This window comes from Capricornis sumatraensis, chromosome 4 (genome assembly GCF_032405125.1).
Source record: "Capricornis sumatraensis isolate serow.1 chromosome 4, serow.2, whole genome shotgun sequence".
In the NCBI taxonomy this organism is placed as follows: domain Eukaryota; kingdom Metazoa; phylum Chordata; class Mammalia; order Artiodactyla; family Bovidae; genus Capricornis; species Capricornis sumatraensis.
In genome coordinates this window covers 108,113,368-108,136,839 of record NC_091072.1, presented here as the reverse complement: position 1 = coordinate 108,136,839, position 23,472 = coordinate 108,113,368, and the positions used below count along the sequence as shown (strand labels likewise).

Below are 23,472 nucleotides of genomic sequence, written 5' to 3'. Positions count from 1 at the left end.
AGGAAAAATTCTAGAAAGAAACATTTTCAGTTGTCCCTGATCATTTGTCTGCCACCACATAGCTAAGTGATAGGAACAAACCATCCCTTCTATTTATGCAGACTAGTTTTGTCAAGGCTCAGTTAAAATTTTTCAGAAGGGATTTTTAGCTAGACTAGTAAGGGGGAAAAAATGCAAAGAATGAAGGCAAATAAGTGCTCAGATGGTAGATTCCTTAGGCTCCTATATGATGCACAGCTTGGTGGACATGCGACTCCACTGCTTTTCTTCTGGACACCTTGACCATGTTTGGAGAACTCTGCTTCAAACCCTATAGTTCCCTCACCTCCCCTTTCTTAGGCAGAGGAACTCTTGCCTTACTACCACAGACTTCCTTTAGTTTCCCTCCCTTCAAGGGAAGGACCACAAACAGCCTGTCATTAAACTGTTAAATTAGGTAATCTACAGTTTACCAATAAGCTACTGCCATGTAATATCAGAAACTTGGTAATATTTCCCATGTGCAAGAAAATTTCAATTAATTTCAACAACTCTTTTCACTTCAGAAATAATGAAAATAGAAGCTGTAAGAGAGTAATGACTTGTCCAAGGAGATGAAGGTGGCCAGATTCTAACTGAAGTATGGGACCCTACTGCTCCCTTAAATCCAAGCCCACCTTGAATCAGAGGGATAAATATTTTAATAGAGTCCATATCAGATTCTAATTAAATTTCCTCTTAACAATACACCTATTACTTTCACGGTGATGGAAGCATTTTCCCTCTTCTAGTGAAACTATTTACTAGCAATAAAATAATGGGAACAACTGGCAAAAACCATCTACAAATTAAAGACTCAATAGCAAAGCAGAAACACAGAAATATTTAAAAGTGCAGGAGAAAAATAAATATTTATTTTACTAAACCTGTAACATTCAGTAAGGTCAATGGGAACAATATAACACATGTAAAACCTCACTACAATTTCTTTTTTGAGACAGTAACTTGTTGAGAGCTATAGACATTTACTTGCAAAGTTCAACTATAACTTTAGGAATGGTTTACTTCAAGCATATGAAAAATAGCTTCTGACTAATGGAAAAGCAAGTCTCTCACATTTCCCTCAATTTTTAAAAAGCCAGATATCCATTACTTTTGTTTTCAGTGATAGTTATCATTGATTAAGAACACTGAATAACCACAGATAAACAGGAAAAAATATCTACATACATACCTGGATTGGCTCCTGCTGTTTAAAGACAGGCCCAAGTTCAGGTAGAATTAACTTAACATATTCTTCTTTGGTACATTCTTCAGCAATGAGTAGTACATTGGGCAAAACAAAAGGTACCATGTCAGGGTTTACAAATTCTGAAGTCAAACAAGGCAAAATTCTCTGCACAATCACACGCTGAAAAGCAAAAATGTTTTCTTAAAATTAATCTTTATATCAGGTTTTTAGTATTAACATTGAAGTTAAGCGTCTAACACCTCCAATCCTTTGGGGTAAACTGACTACATAATTGATAGTTGAAACTGGGACACTTTTGAGAATAAAATATTACTATTGCTAATTATGCCAGGAAAAAAGACATAACCTGGGAACATTACAGAGAAAGGGGGAAATATGGTCACTCTTTAGGAAAACTTTCCTAATTAGTCTTCATTAATATAGTTCTCCTCTTAATTTCTTCATTACTTATGATTCATATCCCATATTGTAAATTATCATTAATGCCATCTACATTTACTAAAAGGGCCTTGAAAACAAGGACAATATTTTGTTTCCCATTTATTCTCCAGGGCGTCTAGGTTAAGGGCTAGACAAACAGTATATAACCAATGACTATCTGATAGATTAAACAATGGAATTATTTTTACAAAGGAATTAGCTAGTTTTCCAGACAGTGGCTTTTTCGGCATTCATTAATATTTTTAGACTACGTTATCCTCACAATTTACTAAGCCAGGAAGGGAGAGTAGAACTGGAGAGACTACTATCATACCGAAGTAACCCCTTAATTGCTAGTGAGACAGTGATTTCCACAACAGTTTACAACTTCTCTTCTGATGTTTAAAGTCCAAGTGCTGACAGAATGTGGTCCACTAGAGAAGGGGATGGCAAACCACTTCAGTATTCTTACCTTGAGAACCCCATGAACAGTATGAAAAGCCAAAATGATAGGACACTGAAAGAGGTACTCCTCAGGTCGGTAGGTGCCCACTATGCTACTGGAGATCAGTGGAGAAATAACTCCAGAAACAATGAAGGGATGCAGCCAAAGCAAAAACAACACCCAGCTGTGGATGTGACTGGTGATGGGAGCAAGGTCTGATGCTGTAAACAGCAATATTGCACTAGAACCTGGACTGTCAGGTCCATGATTCAAGGCAAATTGGAAGTGGTCAAACAGGAGATGGCAAGAGTGAACATCGACATTCTACGAATCAGCGAACCAAAATGGACTGGAATGGGTGAATTTAACTCAGATGACCATTATATCTACTACTGAGGGCAGAAATCCCTTAGAAGAAATGGAGTAGCCATCATAGTCAACAAAAGAATCCAAAATGCAGTATTTGGATGCAATCTCAAAATTGACAGAATGAACTCTGTTCATTTCCAAGGCAAACAATTCAGTATCATGGTAATCCAAGTCTATGCCCCAACCAGTTACACTGAAGAAGCTGAAGTTGGACAGTTCTATGAAGACCTATAAGACCTTTTAGAGCTAACACCCAAAAAAGATGTCCTTTTCATTATAGGGGACTGGAATACAAAAGTAGGAAGTCAAGAAACACCTGGAGTAACAAGCAAATTTGGCTTTGGAATACAAAATGAAGCAGGGCAATGACTAATAGAGTTTTGCCAAGAAAATGCACTGGTCATAGCAAACACCTTCTTCCAACAACACAAGAGAAGACTCTACACATGGACATCACCAGATGGTCAACACTGAAATCAGATTGATTATATTCTTTGCAGCCAAAGATGGAGAAGCTCTATACAGTCAGCAAAAACAAGACCAGGAGCTGACTGTGGCTCAGATCATGAACTCCTTATTGCCAAATTCAGACTTAAATTGACGAAAGTGGGGAAAACCACTAGACCATTCAGGTATGACCTATATCAAATTCCTTACAATTATACAGTGGAAGTGAAAAATAGATTTAAAGGATCAGATCTGATAGAGTGCCTGATGAACTATGAATGGAGGTTTGTGACACTGTACAGGAGACAGGGATCAAGACTATCCCCAAGAAAAAGAAATGCAAAAAGGCAAAATGGCTGTCTGAGGAGGCCTTACAAATAGTTGTGAAAAGAAGAGAAGCCAAAAGCAAAGGAGGAAAGAAAAGATATACCCATTTGAATGCAGAGTTCCAAAGAACAGCAAGGAGAGATAAGAAAGCCTTCCTCAGCAACCAATGCAAAGAAATAGAGGAAAACAATAGAACAGGAAAGACTAGTAAGAAAATTAGAGTTACCAAGGGAACATTTCATGCAAAGATGGGCACAATAAAGGACAGAAATGGAATGGACCTAACAGAAGCAGAAGATATTAAAAAGAGGTGGCAAGAATACACAGAAGAACTATACAAAAAAGATCTTCACGACCCAGATACTCACGATGGTGTGATCCTAGAGCCATACATCCTGGAATGTGAAGCCAAGTGGGCCTTAGTAAGTATCACTATGAACAAAGCTAGTGGAGGTGATGGAATTCCAGTTGAGCTCTCTCAAATCCTGAAAGATGATGCCATGAAAGTGTTGCACTCAATATGCCAACAAATTTGGAAACCTCAGCAGGTGCCATGGGACTGGAAAAGGTCAGTGTTCATTCCAATCCCAAAGAAAGGCAATGCCAAAGAATGCTCAAACTACCACACAATTGTACTCATCTCACACGCTAGTAAAGTAATGCTCAAAATTCTCCAAGCCTGGCTTCAGCAATATGAGAACCGTGAACTTCCAGATGTTCAAGCTGGTTTCAGAAAAGGCAGAGGAACCAGAGATCATATTGCCAGCATTTACTGGATCATCAAAAAAGCAAGAGAGTTCCAGACAAACATCAATTTCTGCTTTATTGACTATGCCAAAGCCTTTGACTGCGTGGATCACAATAAACTGTGGAAAATTCTGAAAGAGATGGGAATACCAGACCACCTGACCTGCCTCTTGAGAAACTTGTATGCAGGTCAGGAAGCAACAGTTAGAACTGGACATGGAACAACAGACTGGTTCCAAATAGGAAAAGGAGTACGTCAAGGCTGTATATTGTCACCCTGCTTATTTAACTTCTATGCACAGTACATCATGAGAAACGCTGGGCTGAATGAAGCATAAGCTGGAATCCAGATTGCTGGGAGAAATATCAATAACCTCAGATATGCAGATGACACCATCCTTATGGCAGAAAGTAAAGAAGAACTAAAGATCCTCTTGATGAAGGTGAAAGAGGCTTAAAGCTCAACATTCAGAAAACGAAGATCATGGCATCTGGTCCCATCATTTCATGCCAAATAGATGGGGAAACAGTGGAAACAGTGGCTGACTTTATTTTGGGGGGCTCCAAAATCACTCTAGATGGTGCTTGCGGCCATGAAATTAAAAGATGCTTACTCCTTGAAAGGAAAGTTATGACCAACTTAGACAGCATATTAAAAAGCAAAGACATTACTTTGTCAACAAAGGTCTGTCTAGTTAAGGCTGGTTTTTCCAGCGGTCATGTATGGATGTGAGAATTGGACTATAAAGAAAGCTGAGCTCAGAAGAATTGATGCTTTTGAACTGTGGTGTTGGAGAAGACTCTTGAGAGTCCCTTGTACTGCAAGGAGATCCAACCAGTCCATCCTAAAGGAAATCAGTCCTGAATATTCATTGGAAGGGCTGATGTCGAAGCTGAAACTCCAATATTTTGGCTACCTGATGTGAAGAGCTGACTCATTTGAAAAGACCTTGATGTTGGGAAAGACTGAAGGCAGGAGGAGAAGGGGACAACAGAGGATGAGATGGTTAGATGGCATCATCAACTCAAAGGACATGAGTTTGGGTAGACACCGGGAGTTGGTGATGGACAGGAAGTCCTGGCATGCTGTGGTTCATGGAGTCGCAAAGAGTCAGACACCATTGAGCGACTCAACTGAACTGAATCCTTCTAATTGTTTTATCCTATTTAATTATTTTTCCACCATGTAAAAAGGATCCACTAAACTTTTATGGCTTCAGTCGATAGCCTTTTAGACATTTATGTACCCTTGGCAAAAGTTACGTTTTGGGGAAAGTGTTATTATAGTGAAGTCAAAGTAAATTTTAAATGCTAAACTCCTGACTACAATAACAAACTGATCAACAACAAACCTTAGGCTTCCCTGGTGGCCCCAGTGGAAAAGAACCCACCTACCAAGGTAGGAGATATGAGCTCGATCCCTGATGCAGAAAGATCCCACCTGCCACAGAGCAACTAAGGCCGTGCACCACATCTACTGAGCCTGTGCTCTGCAACAAGAGAAGCGACCGCAACGGGAAACCTGCGCATCACAACTAGAGAGCGGCCTCTGCTTGCTACAAGTAGAGGAAAGCCCATGTAGCAACCAAGACCTAGCACAGCCAAAATACATACATACAACTCCTCTCTACAAACAAGTGGAAGACCATTTGTTTTAAAAAACAACAAACCTTAGGCAGTTTTGGCAGAACCTTTGGCAGTCCTTTGAAAAACTGTGATTTCTGAAGGTTATCTCTTTGGAATAAGGTATCAAAATATTGCAGTGTTACTGCACCGACATCATCAAAGAAGGGAATCTAAAAACAGAAAAGTAAAATTATTTTGATAAATATTGAAATACTTCTCATATGTGAAATTGACACAGTATGGTGAAAAAAAATACTCAGAAACATTTAGCAAAATGCTTAAGACAACTTAATAAAATTCTAATTGTAAAAATCAGAATAAGAAATAATAAATTACTTCTCTTTTTGAAGTCAATTTTTCAGAATCAGAATCTGTGAACTGACTACACAATAACATTTACTTTACGTAACTAGTAAAATAGTGAAAGATTAACTAAAATATCTTGAGGCCATAAACAGTACCATTTATTAAAACCCATGCTTATATGAGTGAATTAAGAGGGTTATGAACTCTTAGCATGTCTAGAACTTCTGCATGCCCAATTTTAACTATTATGTTTCTTTATCTGAAATCTTAACTTTATATCAGAGCACTTATATCATAAATTGTTTAATTCCTTAAGATTAAAGGACACTGAGTATTTAATACACTCACGAATACAGATGTTATCTGGGGACTACATATTAAATCTTCAGGAGCATTTAATCAACTTTAACTCATTTTTTGTCCCTCCATCTAAGGCAGGAATTAATACATGCTCACCTTTGTCATTTGATCTGCATCTGGTCTTACAGTTGGAGTTACATTTAACAGTAGTTTCACATGTTCACGGACTTCCTCAGGTACATTTGTAAGTGAACTAGATGCTAAACGACTCAACTGTTCAAAAGTAATAATGTTAAATATGAGTATAAAATATTCAAAAGATATACATTTATATTGTGAACAGTCCATTTAAATCTTTTTGAAATTTACTAACTGTATTTTTAGATTGAACAAACTGCTGTTGCAAGATAACTAAAACATGTCTTTTAATACCTGAAATTGTCTCTATTCCTAAAGCAAAATGCCCATTATTTTAGGCCATATTTCAGTTTTCACTCTAGTAAATAAATGCCATGATTAAAGTTGTAGTAACAAATATTAATCCTAAGAATCACTTTTGTTAAGTTGACTTTATGAAAACAAAATATGAGACACTCCTCCCAGTTTAGAGAATTTTCTGAACATATTTTAGAAAAAAATACTAAGAAACACTTAATACATTTTTAATGCAAGCAAATATTTAAAGGCAAATACCTGATCCAATTGTCTGCTGAAACTCTTGTAAATATCTTGCTTGTTAACTTCAAATACAGGTTTCCCTTTATTAAATACAGCATACATGACAGTTCCTAAAGAGTACATATCACTGGCTGTTTCACAGGTCACAGAAAGTATATATTCAGGAGCCAAATATTCAGGATTTGGAAGACACAATGATGGCAAATTTGGGTCCCATTCTTTACATGGAAACTTAGGCTATGAAAGGATAGAAAAATGATCACATAGATTAAATATGTCAAATTAAAGCAAACCACTGTCAAGTACTAACAATTGAGTTTTAAATTCATACTCAGTCATGCAAGTAAAAATGTCACCAAGACTTTCAATTCTAAATTTCCCCAAATCCCAAAACTACAACATGCATGAAACAAGCTAAGAGATAGAATAAGAACTCTTATATCTTTGAGATTATTGGCACTGTCTTCCAGAAAACAAATTATCAGTATACTATATGATGCATTTTGAATGTGGGAAGGTATGGCCTATGTTTTCTGATACAGGCTTCAAACCTACGAGCTCAAGTAGATTACGGTTGTTTGAAACCTTGTTCTTTCACTAATGAGCTATGTGATTTAATTAATAGGTTCAAAAGGCTGTTGTAAAATTAAACAAATGTATGGAAAACAGGCCCAGCACAATGCCTGATCCATAGTATATCTCAACCAATACTAATTCTTTCTGCTTCCCCTAAAAATGTTTACTTATATTACAAATATATCTTAGGTCAAATCATGGTTTCTTTAACAACTACATAGTAAAAATTTGAAATATTGCAGTGTTTTCCTAAGTATAAATAGGTAGGTTTCATAATCACTAAGTAACAGGTGCTTTTTAGCCAGAAAAACTGGGTTCAAATCTTAGCACTACAGCTTACCACCTGCCTAAACTTAAAGCAGGTTAGTTCATTCTATGAGTCTAACTTGGTCATCTGTATTATTCCTATACCTCACTGAGTTGTTGCAAGGATAATAAGTAAATACACAGGTAGTGTTTAGAAAGAGCTTCAGTAAACATTAGCCATGACTGTCACTGCTATTGTTGCTATCATGCTCCCTAAACAAGATTCTGTGGTTCAGTAAGTTGGGGAAACACTGCTAAATTCACAGTTTGTTCCTGTACCTGACATTCTGAGGGGGAAAAAACCTACCTAACCCAAAAGTGCTTTAGCACTTTCTTCTCAAGTAACATTACCATGGAATTAGTGTACTGAATATTTGTAGGTACAATGAACGTTACAAATTTTCTATAAAGCTATAAATTTAAACATACCATTGTACCACAAAGCCTATTTATACACATGTATCAGACTTCCCAGGTGACGCCAGTGGTAAAGAATCTGCCTGCCAATGTAGGAGACACAAGAGACGCAGGTTAGACCCCTGGGTAGGGAAGATCTCCTGGAGGAGGAAATAGCAACCCACTCCAGTATTCCTTTCTGAAAAATCCCATGGATGGAGGAGCCTGGCATACTGTAGTCCATGGGGTCACAAAGAGTTAGATACAACTAGGCAACTATGTGCAGGCTTCTCTGTCCTCTACTATCTATCTACTCTCAAACTCACGTCCACTGAGTTGGTGATGCCATCCAATCATCTCATCATCAGACATATAAATTCTCTAATCTATTTCAGATGCAATTTAAAAATTTCCAGAGCTTTAAAAAAATTAGAAGAATAAAACCTTTATTACCTCTTGTTCAGAAGGATTGGTTGATGATACACAAAAATCAAAGCCCATTATTTTCCAGGCTCCACTTTTATTCAAAATTATATTTTCAGGTGTAATATTTCCATGAACCATTTTCACACTGCTGTGCAAAAATGACAAACCTTCAGAAACCTGTAAATGGGAATAAAAGATATTTTTACATTCAAGTACATTAATAAATGTCTCATAATAATCAAATTTGCTGCTTCTCCCAATAAAAATTTTTACATATCAGGTTATTAAATTTCATAAATGCAAAAGTGTAGAGAAAGTTGCGAGAGCATTCTAAGCATTAGTAAGGAAAACTCCCAAAACAGCAACTACTTATTTAAGTTCCTTTCTACATACACAAAAGCAAAAGAAAAGACTTTGTGTCCCAAATTTATTCAGTTCCTGAGCTTGAAAAGTGACAGAATCTGGTTTCTGAGTTAACAGACAGTAAATATCAAGAAACACCTTTGTAAATTTGATTCTAATTCTTAATATTTTTTATACTTACACTCCACATTGAAATTAAGTTTTTCTTAGTATTGTGTTCAGTTTTCAAACTGATGTTCACTCATTCTTACTTTGAATTAATATTTGGTAATTTTATATTGTACCTGAGATCACCATGGTATTTGTTAACAAAAAGTGAAGACTGGATTTGAAAGGACCAACCATACCAAAACCAAGTTTTGGAAAGGTGAAAAAATATGTAACTTCTATACTGCAATGGGAATGCAAAACAGTATTACCATTTCTAAAACAGTCTTTCATTTTCTTAGAAGATGAACTATATACATACTGTTTGATTTAGTCACCCCACTCCCTGGTAATTAACCAAGAGAAGTGAAATTAAATGTCCATCAAGAACATGTACATGAATATTCACAGCAGCTTTATTCACAATTGCCCAAAACTGTAAACAACCCAAATGACCATCAATGAGTGAATTGGCAAGCAAACTATGGTATAGCCATTCTATGGACTACTACTCAGCAATAAAAAGAAGTACTGATACGCACAACTATATGAATAAATATCAAAATAATTTGATTGACTGAAAGAAGCCCAGCCAAAAACACAGTACATATTGTATGATTTCATTTAGAAAATTCTAGAAAATATAAACTGATTCATAGTGACAGAAAGCAGGTCAGTGGTTTTCTGGGATGAGAGACAGAGGTAGCAAGGAGCAAGAGGTAAGGATTACAACAGGTATGAGGACACTCTGGAGGGTCATGGATACATACATTATTTTGACTGCAGTGATGGTTCTACCTAGGAACTTAATAACTGTGTATTTTTAAATATGTGAAGTTTACTGTATGCTAATTAATTATACCTTAATAAAGCTGTTAAAAATAAAGAACAAAATTATCTCTGTCCTCCAAAACAAAGAATCTACTGTATAAATTTACTCTATAAAGCTGAAGATATTTGGATAAGTAGGGGAAAGAAATCAGCAAAAGTGGAATGGACTTATGAGATGCATTCTGAAGGTTTAAAACTCAAAAAAATAAAAAAAGGAACCACACACCCACCAGTCAACAAGTGCTCTTCTCCAAAGGTTACTAATGTTATGTTTAATACGTTAAAAATACAATTTAAGCCTAACAATAAACTGTAGAGAAATTCTAGAACATAGAAATGATTTTTAAATTACTAAAAAGATGCAAAGGTTTACATAAAGCAGTTTATATGGCTAAATTTGAAATGGCTATAAAAATACTTTTGAAGGAAAATATTCCATCCACACGAAGAATAAAAATACATACCTGAAGCAAACCATATTTGGTTTCTACATCATAAAGTTTATAATCCTTAATGTCTGGAGACACAGGGGAAGGTAGATTTTCCCAGTTACCCAGAACATTGGCTAAACTGGCAAAAACTGGTTCCGTGCAAAATGCCAAGCAGTCCCTATTTTAAAAGAAGAAAAATATGAGTGGTCCTATTTAACTACCAAGAAGGTAGACAAGTTTAGATTTATTTTCACTATTACTATAACAAACTGGTGGCTCAGATGGTAAAGCCTCTGTCTACAATGCGGGAGACTCGGGTTCGAACCCTGGGTTGGGAAGATCCCCTGGAGAAGGAAATGGCAATCCACTCCAGTACTATTGCCTAGAAAATCCCATGGACAGAGGAGCCTGGCAGGCTGCAGTCTATGGGGTCGCAAAGAGTCAGACACGACTGAGTGACTTCACTTCACATAACACACTTAGACTAACAGAGCAAAGTCAGGAAGCTCTGTATATGAATTACACTGGATAATTACCACTGTGCTTTTTGAATAATTGATATTCTTTATGGAAAACCAATAAATTAATTTAGAATACTGTTATATTACCCTTATTTCTAAAGCTATAACTTTCAGAATATGCTCACAGGAAACTATAGACTTCCCAGATGCTTCTGGAGCAAGAGTCGTCAGGATATAGCTTGAGCTCACACAAGCCGGCCATATTTCTTTTTTTCACTGTTAAGAACAAATATCTGGATGAGGAAGGGGGGGCAGTCCCTGAATTATGTCACTTGAGACCTTTGTGAGTTGTTGGAGCCCTGGGAGGGCACATTATTTTTGCATCTTTTAGACTGTCTTTTGCATCTAGAAACAATGTGAATACCTTTTTGTTCTTGCTTGGGAAACATGGTATCCCGTGGGCCTCCTCTGGTACTTTGTAAGCTCTGGTACTTATCCTCCATAGCACACTGCTAGGAGAGGTGTGCATGCTGAGTGCTGGCCAGGGGCTGGGGGGTGTCCTATTTCTGGGTGGTGAGTGGGTGGGAGTGTCCAGGAGTCTCTGGCGTAGGCGTGGGTCAGCAGTCGCCTGCTGCAGGGTTGGGAGCACTGAGCAGTGCCTGCATGGGACCTTTTGAAGAAAGTCACCTTTATCTTTATTATCTTCTAACTCCACCATAGTTTGGCCCCAGATAAATAAGAGAGAGGGAACACAGCCCCACCCAAAACAGAAAATTAAAGATTTACTAAGAATAGCCCCACCCATCAGAACAAAGCCCAGTTTTCCCCCTCAGTCAGTCTATCCCATCAGGAAGCTTCCATAAGCCTCTTATCCTTCTCCATCAGACTGCAAACCACAACCACAGAAAACTAACCAATCTGATGACATGGAACACAGCCTTGTCTAACTCAGTGAAACTATGAGCCATGCCTTGAAGGGCCACCCAAGACGGACGGGTCATGGTGTAGAGTTCTGACAAAATATGGTCCACTGGAGAAGGGAATGGCAAACCACTTCAGTAGGGAATGGCAAACCACTTCAGTATTCTTGCCTTGAGAACCCCATGAACAGTACGAAAAGGCAAAAAGACAGGACACTGAAAGATAAACTCCCGAGGTCGGTAGGTGCCCAATATGCTACTGGAGGTCAGTGGAGAAATAACTCCAGGAAGAATGAAGAGACGGAGCCAAACCAAAAACACCCAGTTGTAGATGTGACTGGTGATGGAAGTAAAGTCCAGTGCTGTAAAGAGCAACATTGCATAGGAACCTGGAATGTTAGGTCCATGAATCAAGGCAAATTAGAAGTGGTCAAACAGGAGATAGCAAGAGTGAACATCGACATTTTAGGAATCAGCGAACCAAAATGGACTGGAATGGGTGAATTTAACTCAGATAACCATTATATCTAATACTGTGGGCAAGAATTCCTTAGAAAAAAATGGAGTAGCCATCATAGTCAACAAAAGAGTCCGAAATGTAATACTTGGATGCAATCCCCCAAATGACAGAATGATCTCTGTTCACTTCCAAGGCAAACAATTCAATATCACAGTAATCCAAGCCTATGCCTTGACCAGTAATGCTGAAGAAGCTGAAAAGTTGAACGGTTCTACAAAGACGTACAAGACCTTCTAGAGCTAACACTCAAAAAAGATATCTTTTTCATTATAGGGGACTGGAATGCAAAAGTACGAAGTCAAAAAATACCTGGAGTAACAAGCAAATTTGGCCTTGGAGTACAGAATGAAGCAGGGCAAAGGCTAATAGACTTTTGCCAAGAGAATTCACTGGTCATAGCAAACACCTTCTTCCAACAACACAGGGAAGACTCTACACATGGACATCACCAGATGGTCAATACTGAAATCAGATCGGTTATATTCTTTGCAGCCAAAGATGGAGAAGCTCTATACAGTCAGCAAAAACAAGACTAGGAGCTGACTGTGGCTCAGATCATGAACTCCTTAGTACCAAAATGAGACTTAAATTGAAGAAAGTAGGGAAAACCACTAGACCATTCGGATATGACCTAAATCAAATCCCTTACAATTATACAGTGGAAGTGAGAGTCAAGGGATTAGATCTGATAGACAGAGTGCCTGATGAACTATGGACAGAGGTTCGTGACACTGTGCAGAAGGCAGGGATCAAGACCATCCCCAAGAAAAATAAATGCAAAAAGGCAAAATGGTTGTCTGAGGAGGCCTTACAATAGCTGTGAAAAGAAGAGAAGTTAAAGGCAAAGGAGAAAAGGAAAGATATACCCATTTGAATGCAGAGTTCCAAAGAATAGCAAGAAGAGATATAAGAAAGTCTTCCTCAGTAATCAATGCAAAGAAATACAGAAAAACAATAGAATGGGAAAGACTAGAGATCTCTTCAAGAAAATCAGAGATACCAAGGGAACATTTCATGCAAAGATGGGCACAATAAAGGACCGAAATGGAATGGACCTAACAGAAGCAGAAGATATTAAAAAGCGGTGGCAAGAATACACAGAAGAACTATGCAAAAAAGATCTTCATGACTCAGATAACCACGATGGTGTGATCACTCACCTAGAGCCAGACATCCTGGAATGGGAAGTCATATGGGCCTTAGGAACCATCACTATGAACAAAGCTAGTGGAGGTGATGGAATTCCAGTGGAGCTATTTCATATCCTAAAAGATGATGCTATGAAAGTGCTGCACTCAATATGCCAGCAAATTTGGAAACCTCACCAGCTGACACAGGACTGAAAAAGGTCAGTGTTCATTCCAATCCCAAAGAAAAACAATGCCAAAGAATGCTCAAACTACTGCACAATTGCACTCATCTCACATGCTAGTAAAGTAATGCTCAAAATTCTCCAAGCCAGGCTTCAATAGTATGTGAACCGAGAACCTCCAGATGTTCAGGCTGGAGTTAGAAAAGGAACAGGAACCAGAGATCAAATTGCCAACATCCAATGGATCATGGAAAAAGCAAGAGAGTTCCAGAAAAACATCTATTCCTGCTTTATTGACTATGCCAAAACCTTTGACTGTGTGGATCACAATAAACTGTGGACAATTCTGAAAGAGATGGGAATACCAGACCACCTGACCTGCCTCTTGAGAAACCTATATGCAGCTCAGGAAGCAACAGTTAGAACTGGACACGGAACAATAGACTGGTTCCAAACAGGAAAAGGAGTACGTCAAGGCTGTATATTGTCACCCTGCTTACTTAACTTATATGCCAAGTACATCATGAGAAACACTGGGCTGGATGAAGCCCAACCAAGCTGGAATCAAGACTGCGGGGAGAACTATCAATAACCTCAGATATGCAGATGGCAGAAAGCAAAGAACTCAAGGGCCTCTTAATGAAAGTGAAAGAGGAGAATGAAAAAGTTGGCTTAAAGCTCAACATTCAGAAAACTAAGATCATGGCACCTGGGCCCATCACTTCATGGCAAATAGATGGGGAAACAATGGAAACAGTGACAGACTTTATTTCTGGGGGCTCCATAATCACTGCAGATGGTGACTGCAGCCATGAAATTAAAAGAGGATTGCTCCTTGGAAGAAAAGTTATGACCGACCTAGACAGCATATTAAAAAGCTGAGACATTACTTTGCCAACAAAGGTCTGTCTAGTCAAAGCTACAGTTTTTCCAGTAGTCATGTATGGATATGAGAGTTGTACTATAAAGAAAGCTGAGCACTGAATAATTGATGCTTTTGACTTGTGGTATTGGAGAAGGCTCTTGAGAGTCCCTTGGACTGCAAGAAGATCCAAACAGTCCATCCTAAAGGAAATCAGTCCTGAATATTCATTGGAAAGACTGATGCTGAAGCTGAAACTTCATACTTCGGCCACTTGATTGGAAGAACAGACTCACTGAATAGACCCTGATGCTGGGAAAGACTGAAGGCAGGAGGAGAAGGGGACGATGAGCATGAGATGGTTGGATGGCATCAACAACTCAATGGACACAAGTCTGAGTAGACTCCGAGAGTTGGTGATGGACAGGGAAGCCTGGCGTGCTGCAGTCCAATGGGTCGCAGAGTCGGACATGACTGAGCTACTGAACTGAGCTGAACTGACTGGAAGTGACTATGGAGCCCACATGCAGAGGATCAACAAGGCTCCCCCAGGTTGCCGAGGGGCCAGGAGATACGATGTTCTGTTCAGAGCACGGCCCATGGACACACCTGGAGCTGAGGGAGCTCACTAGAAGGTCCATGTGGAAGATTTCAGGGCCAGGCAGTTAGGTCCAGATGCTGGTTGGAGTAACTGGCCTCATGACAACCTCAATCTCAGAGCAGCTTTGTTTTTATCTATCATTTTTAAAGGTGTCCCAAGTTTCCAATTTTTAACATTAGCATTCTTGATTTTTTTTTTTTTTTTGGTATTGCTTTGTGCATACTGCACGGCTTGCGGCATCTTAGTTCCCAGACCAGGGACTGAACTTGGGCCACCAGCATTAGAAGCTCAGTGTCTAACCACTGGACGGCCAGGGATTTCTCTATTGTTTTTTGATTATAAGAATGTTAGAAATTCAGAAAATGTTAGATACTAACATTCAATAAGCCTTGTAGACTAATGATCAAGAACTCAAGCTCTGAAGACAAATACTCAACTTCAAGTCCCAGCATCCTTATTCTTTGTTGGTCTCACTTAAGACACTTTGAGTCTCACTTTGTCCATTTGTAAAATGGTGATGCAAGACCACCATGAAGGGTTACCGTGAAGATCAAATGCATGTGAAATACATAACATGCTGACTAAAATATAAGCTCAATAATTGCTTACAATTGCTACTGTAATTACCAAGTGTTTGAGACTTCAAGTCCTAACATTTCATGCCTTAGGGCTTTTAGGCTATGGAAAGCGACCCCATGGATTGTAGCCTACCAGGCTCCTCCCTCCATGGGATTCTCCAGGCAAGAGTACTGGAGTGGGTTGCCATTGCCTTCTCTAGGGGATCTTCCCGACCCAAGGATTGAACCCGGGTCTCCTGCATTCCAGGCAGACACTTTAACCTCTGAGCCACCAGGGAAGCCCCAATGAAGAACTGTAAGGCAGAGTAGTAACAAAGCTATCCCAAGCCTCTGCACCTAGACAGTGACTGCTAAATGGCAAACATGCCTTCTGCTATTCTATCTGTCAGTAGTACTGAGTAACTTTTTTTTTCACCTTGAACTATTTTTCAAATGAAAGCATATGCAGAAGTTCAATATGTATAAGAGATAAAGACAGAGCTGCTTAGGTTGAAGGAGGAGCTTACACTGTCCTGCCAGCTCAGTTATCATGAAAGATAATGATCCTGATCTTACTCTTCACTCCCTCACTAAGCTTATTAACACAGCGAACACCAGGCTTTCGTTCACTGAACTGTACTGGAGGAAAACTGCTCAAATATTCATAGGGTTTGAATACAATTTTCAGTGATTCCCAGGACTCATTTATTTTAGCAACTCTAATTTTTTTCCTTTGCTGTCTTGTCCTCAGAATCATCTTTGGCCATATCAATATTCATGATTATTCTTCAAGTTTGAAGCCCCTATTTTCTTTCATGAATATTTATTTCCATCATCATTACAAACAGTTACACACCAGAAGCACCACAGCCCACCTCAAGGACCATCTTACCCAACCACAGGTATTTACTAACCACTCATTTCCTACCTTCTACTACCACCACCTAATCTAGCTTCCCAGTAACTTTATTCAACAAGTCTGAAGTATTCAGTCTTGACTACACTTTACCCCTTTCTTTCTCCCTACTGCCTCAACAATCATCCTTACTACTCTTTACTGAGCAAACACTTACTAACCCTGCAGTTACCATCTCAGGTTTCTTTTACTCTCTTGCTTCTGTCAGAAGCTGAAGCAACAATACAAAATCCAAGACTTCATAAACTCACGTCTAAAGACATAATATACTTAATCTTGCTCTTTTTATTTTTCAACATTCAAGAATATCCCTTCATAGCCCTCTTATAGTAACTCCTCATTCTTTTACCCACTACTCATCTATGATCCACGTTCTACCTGAAGAAAAGTAAAGTTCATTTAACATGAATGATCTCATTTCCCTACACTTTACCTCAGTATATTAGTGATTCATAACTATCCTGAAATTTCCTTTTAGTTCCTTCTATGGGACTTGATTCACATAATGATGTCTTCTCTGCTGGGTTCCTTTCTAGCTTCCAAACTGCCATCCTACTGAAATTACTGAGTATCACTAATAACTTCTCCCTAGCCGAATGCAATGGTCCTTCTAGCCTGTCTTTCCTTTTTATTAGCTGAGCTTCCCTGGTGGCTTAGAGGTTAAAGCATCTGCCTGCAATGTGGGAGACCTGGGTTCGATCCCTAGCTTGGGAAGATCCCCTGGAGAAGGAAATGGCAACCCACTCCAGTATTCTTGCCTGGAGAATCCCATGGATGGAGGAGCCTGGTGGGCTACAGTCCACGGGGTCGCAAAGAGTCGGACACGACTGAGCGACGTCACTCTCACTTTCACTTTCTCCAGTGTTAGGGAGTCCTTTCTTCCCTTATTTGGCTCCCATAACACACTGCCAATTCTCTCCTGCCATACAACACGTATGGCATTTCTCCTCCAGTTTCTTCCCCTGGCCCTTCTTTCCCCTTTCCAAGTTCTGTCATCACTACTCTGCTCTTTCGACTCATGCTCCTGAAATTCATTTTTTTTATGGTTTTAGTTACTGCCTCTGTGTTACTAGGGCTTCCCTTGTGGCTCAGCTGGTAAAGAATCCATCAACAATGCCGGAGACCTGGGTCTGATCCCTGGGTTGGGAAGATCCCCTGGAGAAGGGAACAGCTTCCCACTCCAGTATTCTGGACTGGAGAATCCCATGGACTGCATAGTCCATGGGGTAGCAAAGAGTCGGACACGACTGAGTGACTTTCGCCACCACCATGTTATTCACCTCCATAGACATCACCAGCTCTGAACTTCTGTCTGGCTTACTGTTCTACAGCACATTTCTTTTGGATGATTCCAGTGCCATTTCCATATTATTAAGTCATTAAAAACTGGAAGTTACTTTTTTCTTCCATAACGTGTTCCTATTTCCATCAATGCTACTGTAATTTTTACACCTAGCCATGAAAATGCCTTAAAGTAACCTCTAAATTATCTCTCTTCATGAATGCCAATAAAGCCCAAGTTCTGCAATATTTAAATCAGTATAAGGGGAGCTGCAGGGTCAGAGATAGTGGAGTAACTGAGGGCTACGGGCTGACATACAGACCTAGTAAAAAGTTAAACACCCAGAACAGTACTACCTGGAACACACATAAAAACAACCTCTGAACACTGAATTGATGAAAAGGGCACAATGAATTCTAGTAAATTAACAAGAACCACTTCTTTCAGGCAGGGACTTCTCTTGTAGCTTCCATTTGGAGTAATGTAGTCTTGAGCATAGAATAAACACACACAGACTCATGGCAAATGTAGGGAAAACTCCTAGTGATACTTCAAAAAGAGATATACACATAGCACATGCAAGTAAATTTTAAATAAGTAATTAATCCATAAGAACTCAACACTCAAAGTTTATAAAAATTTTTCACTAAAAGTATGTTGCATAGATAGAATGCAAATATAAAGGGTTTTAATAAAATTATTTTTTTAGGAAGTCTCTAATATAAGTTTTCATAAAAATTTACCTGGATTCTTCTAAAGGATGCTGGACAGTAAGAAGTCGAGGGTGTCGCAGTCGAGTTAACTGTTGGACTCCTCGTTTTAGAGAATCGATGATTTGATCCTTTTCAAATTTTTGATATTTGTCAATTAGCTTTTTATCAAAGACAAAAACAGCCACTTCCTAATAAAAGACATGTGTAATTTTAATTAAGAATATATAAAAGTAATAAATTTTGAGCTATGCATTATCTACAAACGCATAATGCTATGCAAATTTTAGCACCATTGTAATACTTTTCTGATATCAAAAAGTTGGTTTCTTCATGATTACTAAATTTAAAGATTTTTAAAGGTGTAAGAGTCAGGCTTCCAAGTTGGTGCAGTGGTAAAGAGTACACCTGCCAATGCAAGAGACACAAGAGACATGGGTTTAATACCTGGGTTGGGAAGATTCCCTGGAGAAGGAAATGACAACCCACTCCAGTATTCTTGCCTGGGAAGTCCCATGGATAGAGGAGGTTGGGCAACAGTCCACGGGGTCTCAAAAGGGTCAGACACAACTTAGTGACTAAAAAACAACAAAACGTGATATATGCCTCCAGGAAACTATTTGAGTGAGAGCTTCAAATAGCACTTACATATATACTGCCTTTATAAGTTAGCCTGGCATACACACACACACACACACACACACACAATATTAGCTCTTTCGATTAGTTTGAGACACAGAACAAACAGGAGCTAAGAACCTTATGTAATATTATTTTGAACTAAAAACAAATGACCTAAAAGTTCAAGCTCCTATCTCACTATTCATGCGTACAATCTTATTTTAGTAAATGTTCTAACACATTTAAAAATGCATCTAATTTAAATGTGTTAATTTTTTCAAGATGTTTTAATTCTTTAAAAAAAGATGTGATTTCTGAGTTCCTACGGATTTACCTCTCTGAAGGAAGAACACTACAGTTCATAAAGAAAAGAAACAACACACTCTCTGAGGCATCCATTCATTGCATTGTCTTAGGTCAAAGATGAAAGATTTCAGATCAGAATAGGTTATCAACTATCTTAAAATATTTTCTTTGGTCCAAATAGTTAATCAAAATTAGCCAATGTCAACAAAGCAGTGACTAGTTAACTCAATTTTAGGCCTCATATTGATTTTCTAAAAGAAAACTTAGACTGTACCTCAAAACTTTTCAACAGAATAGATTATCACCTAATCCCTAGTTTGCGTCTTGCTTCTACTACTTCACTATACTACCCCCTCTGGTAACACATATCACCTGTATAAAATTCCTATCCTATCTATGTTTATATAACCATTTTAATCCTAAATATGCTACCCTGTAAAAAGACTAAGTCAGTTTCAAAGCTATAAGAGAAATATAGCAGAATAAACTCTAAACCCAGCAATTATCTACTAGACATTACAAGAGTTATTTTATAGCATCTCTAGAAAGAGATTGTAGAAAGACTAATGGTTAGGAAGTAAGAGCTGCTTTAAACAAACACTCAAAAAGGAAACTAAATAATACTTATGCCTAAATAGTAGCTTCAAGTGCTAATAAACTATAATTGAAGATCTATCCATTTCTACATGTTTACATGTTGTATTTGGTTAAGTTTATCTAGATAATAACTTTTTAAAATCTTAATGGCTCATTTTATATACAAAACTAGCCTAAGAACTTTATTTTACTACAAAATATACACATGCCATGAAGATTCTCAGGAAATCTTAATTTCACTTTCCTAAATTATTCACTATGAGCTACTTCTTCAATGAATGTCTTTCAAAAATAATAAAGAGCAGCAGAAATTGGTTCTTGGAAGCATAAAGACAGAATAATAATACAGATGTCCAATCAGGTACAACGAAAACACAAGTAACCGGGCACAAGTAACTTTGTATTTACCAAGTCTTCTTATCTTGCTGTATTCCAAGTTTCATAAATATGTTCTTTTTTCATCAGTTTCTAAGTGCTGTTCTAACAACTCTTCTCAGAGGGTTTCAAACATTTAAGTTAAAAAATTTTAAGTTGTATGTAATCTGAAAATTTTAATTAATCATCTACTAATGTGAACTTGAAATAACCAATCCTAGGAGAAAATACATACATATCCCTCAAAGGGATATGTATACAAACCCTGAAAATACTAATATAAGGACTCTTTTTACTTGGAAATACTGCTGTGCTTTTTGTGGGTTTTTTTTTAATACAATGTGAAATTATGATACTTTTTGAAAATCATGTAAAAACAGTAAAATGTGAGGAAATGGAGGAAAGATGAAGATGTAAACTTTAAATGCAATAGTTTGAATATCATAGTATTTATTTCACTGCCATGTAACAAGAGAAAACACTTCCCTATTTTTAACTATTAAAAAAAGGTATAAGAATCTCCTAGCCCAAAGTATCTTACCTGATGTTTACCTCGAAGTCAAATTTAAGATCATATTTTGTGCTATAACGGAGAAGGCAATGGCAACCACTCCAGTACTCTTGCCTGGAAAATCCCATGGATGGAGCAGCCTGGTAGGCTTGCAGTCCATGGGGTCACAAAGAGTCGGATACGACTAAGCATCTTCACTTTCACTTTTCACATTCATGCACTGGAGAAGGAAATGGCAACCCACTCCAGTGTTCTTGCCTGGAGAATCCCAGGGACGGGGGAGCCTCAAGGGCTGCCATCTATGGGGTTGCACAGAGTCGGACACGACTGAAGCAACTTAGCAGCAGCAGCAGCAGCATTGTGCTATAAGGGCTGCCTGGGGGCTCAGACAGTAAAGAATCTGTCTGCAATGTGGGAGACCCAAGTTCAATCCCTGGGTCAGGAAGATCCCCTGGAGAAGGGAATGGCTATCCACTCCAGTATTCTTGCCTGGAGAATCCCATGGACAGAAAAGCCTTGCGGACTACAGTCCATGGGGTCACAAAGAGTTGGACACGACTGAGTGACTAACACTTTCACTTAACTTTCATTCTGCTATAAAATACTACAATCAAGTACACTATATGCTAAGTGAAAAAAAGCTGAGACGGTAGGCAAGATTCCTTCAGCCTCAATGTCACTTTACGGGGCAAGAAAAGGACAAAGAAGAGTATCCTTTTCCATTATTTTTCTCCCAGTTTCTCTAAAATCAGCACTGTTCAACAGAACTTTCTGTGATGATAGAAAGTTCTATACCTGCATTGTCCAATATGGTAATACTAGCCACAGGTGGCTATGCAGCATTTGAAATGTGATCAGTGCAACAACAGAAAAACTAAATTTAATCTTAATTTTAATTAATTGAAAAAGCCATACGTATTGTATGGCTACCAATATTGTATTAAGTACAGCTCTATATTATCTATTTTCTCTGATTCTCTTTTAATAAATATGAGGCTCCTGAAAAAAGAATTAACATTTTTCAATTAAGGGAGAAATTCAAATGAGGCTTCAGTGCCAAGCTAGTTAGACACTCAGCTCTTCCTTAAGCAACCAGTCAGCATTCCAGACAGGATACTCAAGCGTTCTGACCTCTGAGGTTTGAAAGAGGCAAAGAAAGAAAATTCAAAATCATATCCACAGAGACCAATGATATATTCTAAAACTACCTTTTTCCTCAAAGCAATAATTTTGTCAGAAAAAAAAAAAAAGGAGTATAGTTTCATAAAAGAACTCAGTTCTGAAAGTTAGCCACTGAGAAATGCTATATTAACGTGCAATATCTAAGCAATCATCTACTATTTGTGCCTGGTTCTCACGTTCTATGGCAAAAACAGAAGCTCCAATAGTAACAGACGGTTTCAGCATATGAACTAATGATATAAACACAAACACCCTGAACACTTTTGATTAAGGACAAAGACATATTATGTTATCGCATTCTTAATAATGCAAAATTTAGTAAATGTGGTACTCTTTCACTTTTCCTTTATATAACTGATTATAAAAGCAATTTGTACTGGCATTGGAGGTTGGTTATTTACATAACTTCATGATCTCATTCATAGCTTTCTAAGTAGTCAATACTCAAGGAACCATTATTTTTTGGATGAGCTGCTGGTGAAAGTGAAAACAATGTTCAAAAATGATCAATCAATATCTAAGGTATAGATCAACTTTGGACTTAAGGACTTCCAACCAAATGGCAATAAAAACAAGATTTAAGGTCAGGTACAAACCACATACCAGCAATCTAACACAGGACCAAGACTCCTCCTTCATAAAAGGATAACCAAAGCCAATTCCGTCTTTAATATACTTATTTGGGAATAATCTGATTTTGGAAAAGTCATAATGCGTACCCACAATTATACAATTTTGATACTTATTGGAAAATATGTGTAATAAACCCCACATGTCTTAAAGTCTGTATGTTTCACATATAGGGAAGTGAAGTACTTTTGGAAACTAATTTTTCTTTTTAAAGAATATATTTCCACACAGGTTTTAAATCTGGAGATTTTCCAATTCTTCAACAATTCCAAAAGAAAGTGGTTAGTAAATTCTAACAATCCTCCACATTTCTCAGAACTATCTGTTGGTTTCTTAACTTAATAAAAATACAACTCGAACTACTCTTCACTAAAAGAACAGTCTCCAAATAACTTTTAAATCAATATGCCCCAAAACATACTACTGATAATATCCCACAAATGTATCACCCTTTGATGGTAAAAACTACCAGGTTAATAAACATGAAAAAATATTACAGAAGTCTATTTCCTAGAAGGCTGTAGAAGAAAAGAGGGAAGTGAGAGTGCTTAAAAAAAGAATGCACTTAACAGTAGAAAAGTTTCTTCTTGATAAAGATAAAAGGAACAGGGGAATTTTTATTCTAAAACATTTTGCTAAATATCTAATACACTCATTTGCTCAACTGATATGTTTATGTTATTAAGTAAACAAAATTAAATCACAAGATGAGCTGATACATCAAATAATGTATTTGT

At 37.9% G+C, this 23,472-nt stretch overlaps 1 protein-coding gene across 2 annotated transcripts in view; it reads right to left on the bottom strand.

Moving 5' to 3' along the window:
• The window catches only part of SCYL2 (SCY1 like pseudokinase 2), a 54,171-nt gene that overhangs the window by 17,922 nt on the left and 12,777 nt on the right, over positions 1 to 23,472 (bottom strand). The window contains exons 3-9 of one of the 2 annotated variants that reach the window (XM_068970456.1): positions 18,547 to 18,704; positions 10,406 to 10,550; positions 8,628 to 8,777; positions 6,912 to 7,133; positions 6,375 to 6,491; positions 5,657 to 5,782; positions 1,214 to 1,390 (exon numbers count right to left, since the gene is read on the bottom strand). In XM_068970456.1, the coding sequence (XP_068826557.1) occupies positions 1,214 to 1,390; positions 5,657 to 5,782; positions 6,375 to 6,491; positions 6,912 to 7,133; positions 8,628 to 8,777; positions 10,406 to 10,550; positions 18,547 to 18,704 (1,095 nt within the window). Of the gene's footprint in view, positions 1 to 1,213; positions 1,391 to 5,656; positions 5,783 to 6,374; positions 6,492 to 6,911; positions 7,134 to 8,627; positions 8,778 to 10,405; positions 10,551 to 18,546; positions 18,705 to 23,472 lie in introns of those variants that run through there. The other variant, XM_068970457.1, reaches the window with a different exon arrangement.